This window comes from Anastrepha obliqua, chromosome 3, assembly GCF_027943255.1.
Source record: "Anastrepha obliqua isolate idAnaObli1 chromosome 3, idAnaObli1_1.0, whole genome shotgun sequence".
NCBI lineage: Eukaryota > Metazoa > Arthropoda > Insecta > Diptera > Tephritidae > Anastrepha > Anastrepha obliqua.
In genome coordinates, this window is record NC_072894.1 from 33,411,881 (window position 1) to 33,419,110 (window position 7,230).

General features: G+C 37.8%; 1 protein-coding gene across 1 annotated transcript; it reads right to left on the bottom strand.

Annotated features, from left to right (window-relative positions):
• Window positions 1-248: 248 nt before the first annotated feature.
• On the bottom strand, window positions 249-1,019 carry LOC129242714 (uncharacterized). The gene is made up of 2 exons (XM_054879511.1): window positions 956-1,019; window positions 249-880 (listed from the first exon to the last, which is right to left on the bottom strand). The coding sequence occupies exons 1-2, from the start codon at window positions 1,007-1,009 to the stop codon at window positions 305-307; spliced, it is 630 nt and encodes a 209-aa protein (XP_054735486.1). The 5' UTR covers window positions 1,010-1,019; the 3' UTR covers window positions 249-304.
• Window positions 1,020-7,230: the final 6,211 nt, after the last annotated feature.

A 7,230-nucleotide genomic window follows, 5' to 3' on the forward strand; every position in this document is an offset into this window, starting at 1 on the left:
TTTTCAATCTGTCGGTGGCAAAAGAATAAAGTGTCTCAGCCTTCTTTTTCACCTATGATGGAAAGGTTTTTATCACAAAATATTCCTTGATTTCAGTTTTCCCATGGAAGAAAATACAACTGAAATGCATTTTTGGAATCAGCTAAAATTGTCTAAGCGATTAGAGCACCTTTTGTAAAAGAAAGAAAAACTTTAAGAATTGCTTGGAATCGTAGGTAAATAAATGTTTAATATTTCTTTATTATACAATAAAAATTTAATATTTCTTCATTATCCAATTTTCAACAATAATATGCATCAAGGCTTAATTCTTCAACTTGGAGCAGGTTTTGATTTCAGAGGGATATTGAGTGAACACCGCAATCAGGTCGGTTACCGTGGAGACAGCGCAACCGGCATAGGTAGCTGGCGTGGATGGCAATTTCTTCGCCAGACTAATAGTTTTAGAGACCTGTCCCTTCAGTGTAATCATTTTATTTATCAACTTTTTGAAACACTTGGTTGGAGTTTTCGTATTTCCAACGGCCGCATCGTCGAGAGCACCGTTGTTGCAAACGTTGCTATTCAGGTGGATGAGGTCATTGCAAGTGATTACAACCGCTTGTACTTGGCTAATAAGTGCGGTAAAACTTTTCAAGGCACCAGTGTTGCAATCCTTAACGGCATCAAGGAAATCTACTGCAACATTTTGAAGGTTCATCACTGCTTTGATGGAACAATTAACACCTTTCAGAGTACGTAAACTGGCTTTGAGAGTAAAGTAGAATATCCACCAAATAGTGAATGTATCCGCATCAGTGATCTCGTCGGCGAAGTCCAAAGGAGTGAATTCCGGTAGTTCATCATTTTCAATACTTCCAAGCGAATAATCAATATCGGCCTAAGGATAAGAGCATTGGAAAATGATTGAAGGTACACTTTTGCAAAGGCACACTTATCAAATATTCTTACTTACCGCGGCTACTGCCAAGCACAGTCCAAGGATGAATGCAAGCACAGCTAACTTCATTGTGATTTGTTTGAGTTGTAAGCACAGTTGTCGTTGGCAATGAATCGCAGCGCGCTTTTATACCGTTGGAGAATACTAAGGGTGCTAAGCAAACACACGTGACACCGATGTGGAGAATTAAATTTTGCATATCTTTAATGATAACTGACATAACTGATAACAATAATTTTTATCAGAAATTTTTATCGAGTCTTCCATGAGCCCCAACTGAACTGCCGAAAAATATTTGGCTTTTTTAAGCCTTCTAAGTCTTCTTATCGAAAAATTAAAAGTTCATTATTGTTTACGGTTAATGTGGCATTATAAAGCTCACAGTACGGTAAAGATCACAACCCTAGTGATATTTAGTCGCTTATAATCTGTAAACACAAGGATTTGTACAGACTACTATGAGATAAAATTGTAAACAACTTAATAATAGCTTAAAGTTATAGGTATCTTGTTAAAAAAAGTCAATAGGACAGGAATTTGAGATCGAGCTTTGGGCGAGATTAAATGCTGAACCCACAAAATCGCTACTCACAATCGGTAGTTAGAACATTCGCTTAATAACGGCTTTCGTTACTCAACATTTCTTGATTCGGCTTCTTTGCAGGCAGTGGAGACTATGGAATATCTTCTCTGTCACTATCTTGTTGCTATGCAGGTGAAGGGTTCAAACGCTCGGTAGACATTATCTTGAGGAATGTGATGATCTCAGTGCCATGAATATTAGGAACTTAAAGAAATTAGTTTTGAACGCAATTTGTTTTAAGGGCAGAGGAGTAATTATAATTCGCTTACGGTATCATAAAGATTCTTCACCCTAAGTGCGGCGCCATTAGGAATGGACGGCCAGCCAGCCCATAACCTAATCTAGCCTATATAGTTACTATAAGTCATGAGGTCGTGGGAACAGGCATTGGAAGATTGATTAGTGGAGTCTTTATTTTAGAGGAACTGCTCTTCTAGATCTTTTATATATGAGTACATCATATTTATTTTGCCTGAATTATTTCACTCATCCGAGGACATACGGTATACTTCCTCTAACCGTCAATAATTCGTACCCTTATGATTTTTTCTTATATACAAAAAATTATAGTAAAAAATCATAGGTAAAATTATAAGCACACCATTGATTTTTTCTTATAAAAATATAGGTAATATTACAAAAAAACCACGTAACGCAAAGTTTTAAATTTTTTAGAACATTTTTTGAAATTCCGTCTTAACTCTCAACTTTTTAACCAGTGTTTTTAGAAACTTTCTGGGCATGGCGCTTTATAGCTCTTTGAATTTTTTTTGACAAAATTAAAGCTGCAAGTTATTAGATATTACCTTTGATTTTTGACTATTTTTTTTGACTGAGGTGTTACGTTTTTTCTTCCAAACGAGGTAGGTGGTCGAATTTTTTTTATACAGTATAAAAATCCTAGCAGCGTAAACAAATGAATACCAAAATATTATGAAATTAACGACATAAAAAACACAATTGTTACTAATTTTCATTTTCTTAAACTGAACATTTTTGGTGTTTTTTTTATAAACAACTTTTGGTCTAAAAAAATCGAATGCAAATTTGTTACAAAAGCCTGAGTTGCTGCATTCGAAAGGAAATGTAATGCCAAACAGCTGGCAATCATCTGCTTTGACGCATGCGAACTTTGTAGCTCGAAATACATATTATGGCCCAACACCGTGGTTTTCTTTAGATGAGCAAGACTTATATTATATTATATATAAATATTTGCTTTAGATTTTTTATATTAAGTTGGGGAATAAGTTCGTAGCGTTTTTACCCAAAACTTTTATTTAAACAATAATCAATAATTATATCAATAAGTTTATCAATTATATATTCGCCGTTGCTATTTACAACCTGTTCCCACCTCTTGACCGATTTGTTGATTCCGTTCCGTCAAAAATCGCCTGGTCTGGTGTAAAAGAAGTTATTGAGCTGTTTAAGGACCTCTTTGTTATCGAAGGTAAAGCCCTTCATACGGTTTGACGGGGAGCGGAAAAGATGGTAATTGGTCGGTGCAAGGTCCGGAGAATACAGCGGATGCTGAAAGACCTCCCGTTCGAGCTCTTGGACTGCGGTCCTGGCGTTGTCGTGAAGGAGTATGGTTTGACCATGTCGATCAAGATTTTTCAGTCGCATAGCCTTATTCACGCTGTGTAACTGAGCAATCTAGAGCTCCTTCTTGATTGTGGTATTCTTTTCGAGCATTTCCCAGTGCACCATGCCTTCCCAGTCCTACCAAACACATATCATGATCTTCTTTGGATGGATATCCGTCTTGACTCTCGGCTGTGGCGTATCTCCTGCAACCACCAACTACTTTCTTTGTTTTTATATTGATGTACTCGTATAGGCACCATTTCTCATATCCCGTGACGGTTCGATACAAAAAGCGTTGTTTATGAACGCGTATTGCTCGCGACTTTCTTTGTTTTATCGTTGAGCTCGTTAGGGGCCCATGCTCCCAATTTTCGGTAAGTCCCATTGAGTGAAGGTGATTCAGAATCGTTTTATGATCGCAATGAATTTTTTCCATCAATTCACGAGTGGTTTGTCGACCGTTCTCCTTCAAAAGTGATTTGAGATGTTCTTCCTTGAATTCAGAAGGCCTTCCGCTGCGGGACGTGACATCGACGTCAAAGTCGCCATTTTTAAATTTTGCAAACTATTTCGTGCCGTAGACTCGCCGATGACACCTTCTCCATGCACGTCCATGCACCTTCTCTATGTTCTGGACTGCTTCCGCAGCTTTTTGACCTCGATGATAAGCCAAGAAAAGCAGGTGTCGAAAATGTTGATTTTTGCCTTTTAGTTATTCTGTTTCCAACCATCAAAACTACAATAATTAAATATTAAATAACTCAGAAATACAATTAACACTGCTTTTTAGAGTAGAAAGAGTTCTATCGATTGAATACTTACCCTTTGCCAAACAGCGAACAAATTCTGGTTAAATAAAAGAAAATATAAAAACGCTTTGAACTTATTCCCCTACCCAATATATTGTATTATTTATTGAGTCAAATGTAATTATATAACATATTGTGACACGAAGAAACCTAATGTACCGAATTGTATAATATCCGGTACTTTGAATTTACGAGATGTGTTAATAATATTTAATGCTTTCAGTCAAATAGTAATAAAGAATTTACGTTCTTACAAAATAATTAAACATTTTATTCATAAGTATGCATGAAATGCAAATTCAAATCTTCTTAATTCATTGAGTCCAATGTAATGCAAATACATTTTTAATTTATTCGTTACAACATCTATTCGTTAATTAACACGATTTTCCAAATCAGGTTCGACTTTATCTGAAAAGCAGATAAAATTTCTTTTTTGCTCTTGGCTTTGAAAGCTGCAATGTATGGCTCTATGAGTATTTTTAAACCTTTTCATAAGATTGCATTTAGTTGATCTGCACTTTTTAGGAGTGTTCTACAGGTATTAGACTCAAAAATAATAATAATGAATACCTCTGCCTATTTTTCGAAAGCACTTAGTACAAATCTGCATTTTTTCTGTAGGTTTGTCTACATTTTCTCGTGGATACCGTTTGTGGTATCAATTATAGAAGTTTAATGGCGCACGTTTTCTATTCCTTTCTTTACTTGGAAGTAATTGTTAGATCGGGCTATTCTACATACGAGTATATAGCAATTGCATACATCAGAATTTATTTGAGTTTGCTTTCCCTTCTTTCGTAGTTTGGTACAGTCTGTAAAGGTCTATTAAATCATTTTTTGGTGGAAAAGAGTTAGGTTGGTAGGTAGGTATAGTGGTTGTCATTTGACATACCTAGGCCTGCTGTAGACCCATTGTGATACCACCGGGGCTGTCTCCTCTCCTCACTCTACATCGTCCTTATTGAACTAACCTGTGGCTTTGATATACCTAACAAGACATGCTATTTTTATCTTGGCTACTTCTGCCAAGTTATTCAGGGAGCTTTTTCCTAAAATATTGAACCTTCTCCTATCCAGAGCCATGTACTCGCATAGAAAGTGTTCTATAGTCTCTTCTTCTTCGATGTCGTTACAGCCTCTGCAATAGTCGTTATAGGGTGCTCCCAGTTTACTGGCATGCCTGCCAATCAGACAATGCCCTGTTAGGACCCCGAGAAGATTTCTCATGTTCTTCCTGTTTAGTTTCAACAGCCCGTTTGTGCGGCCCATGTTCCATTCCATGAGACCATAGCCTGTTGGCAGCACTGATAGTGTGTTTATCTATAAGCATCTTGCAAGTTGCTAAAGGTATAGGTAAGTTCGCTTTGTCTGGTTGGATCGGTAATGTGGTACCCAATCTCGCTAGTTCATCTGCTTTGCAGTTGCCTTCAATGTCTATAGGTTTATTACAAAGTACTGTGATAGTTCTGTCAAAACATTGATACATTATTTTACTGTCTTCGAGTTAATATTAGGCGATTTTAAAGCTTTCAGGACCGATTGACTATCTGAATATATGTTTACATATATCTCTTGTTGTGAGGACACTTTTTTTAGGGCTAGCAGGCCTTCTCTGATAGGCAATATTTCAGCTTGAAATCCGCTGCAGTGATCCGGTAACCGGAATGAGATGTTGGCATTCACTCCTTCAGAATGAAGGCCTCCGCCTACTTGATCATATAGATGCTGATTCCGTTTTTATTGTCCATTACCCCATTGCCCCAATCTTCTCTCGTTGGGAAAGTTGTGGTAAAGGATGTGTTTAAATGCAACTCCACTGAGCTACAAAAGTCTGTCGTTTGATGTAGGAAGGGGTCTAGTATTCTTGCGTGACGTCTTCTGTTAGTGGCTAAGTTGGAAGAATCTCTTAACCTAAGTGCCGATTTCGTCGCCAGCTGTTTGCTGTAGGACTCAATCGGTAATAGGTGCAGCATGACATTCATCGCTGCCGTGGGCGTAGTCTTTAGTGCCACGCTTATGCAGAGACTAGCACTCCTTTGAATACTTTCTAGGCACCAGACTAAGACACCGTATGTCATGATAGGCCTTACCACTGCTGTATATAACCAGTGAACTATTTTTGGGGTTAGGCCCCATTTTGCCCCACAATTCTTTTGCACCAATAGCAGCCGCAGCTTTTTTTATTCTATCATTAATCGTATGTTCCCACGAGAGCTCTTCTCTAATTGACACTGTGATTCCCTCAAGGGTAGGAGAGTTTAGGGCAGGTATCCTGTATTTTCTGGTGAACATGATAAGTTCCGTTTTGTTGGGATTTATCCCAAGGCCACTCGATGCAGCCTACCGGCTTACATCGTTCAAAGCATTTTGCAGTATGTTGCAGAGGGTATCTGGCAATTTCCCTCTTAATCATATTGCAACATCGTCTGCGTAGGCCACTACGTGTATCCTCCTTTCCTCTAGATTCTTCAGCAATCGATTTATTGCTAGAATCCACAGTAGCAACTAGTAGTAAGTCCTAAGTGCCTAGTAGCAACTCTTCTGTAAGTTTCACAAGGCCCTCGGCGGCACCCAAATCAGTCATTGCGCTTGTTATGGCCTCGTTGCTGCGGTCCTGGAATCGCTGCGTTTGAGCGGGTGACAAACGCTCAGAGTAGTGCGCGTTGTTGCCACGGTTTGTTTCAGGCGTTTACATACACCGGTCATCCGTTCTCCGTTTTTTGTAAATTTTGTCTATTTGTATTCTCTGCAAATATTGTGAATTTATTTAGATATATATTCTTTCTCTCTCTCTCTCTCTCTGATTCTCTCTCGGGTCTCTCCCTCTTTCTTTGTCTGCCTTGAAAGTTTTACTTATGTTATGTATAGTGCGCTACACGCACTCTTTTTTTTCAAAGAAGGTGACGAGCCTCGTTCAACGGTCGGCAAACAGTTTAAAATGGAGCCATACGAAGATGGTGCGAATGGAATGGCTTTTGCCAGTAATCTAGTTTTTTTACCTCTGAACACTACATCTTCATGGGAAAAGTGGTCACAACAAATAAAGTCATTGCTTCTAAGTTGTGTTTGGCGTGATGTGGAGCACATCAATCATTCTGATTGCTCCATTGGAACCTTGAAAAATGGCACCATCCCACCCTGGTGTTTCCTAAAACAGATTACATATTTTCTCATTTTATTATTTATTTTTGAAAAATCTTTTGAATTGAAATAAATTTCAAATAAACAAAATTTCAATTTTTAAATTACAAAATTTGAATGTTTAAAATACATTGCGTTATTTCATTCTGTGGTGACAGTTACAT

What these genes read in the sequence shown, in the direction of transcription:
- LOC129242714 (XM_054879511.1), bottom strand. Translation starts at nt 1,009, where the DNA reads ATGAAGTTAGCTGTGCTTGCATTCATCCTTGGACTGTGCTTGGCAGTA. An exon ending in TGTGCTTGGCAGTAGCCGCG is followed by an intron (nt 881 to 955) that starts GTAAGTAAGAAT and finishes TCTTATCCTTAG; the next exon opens with GCCGATATTGATTATTCGCT.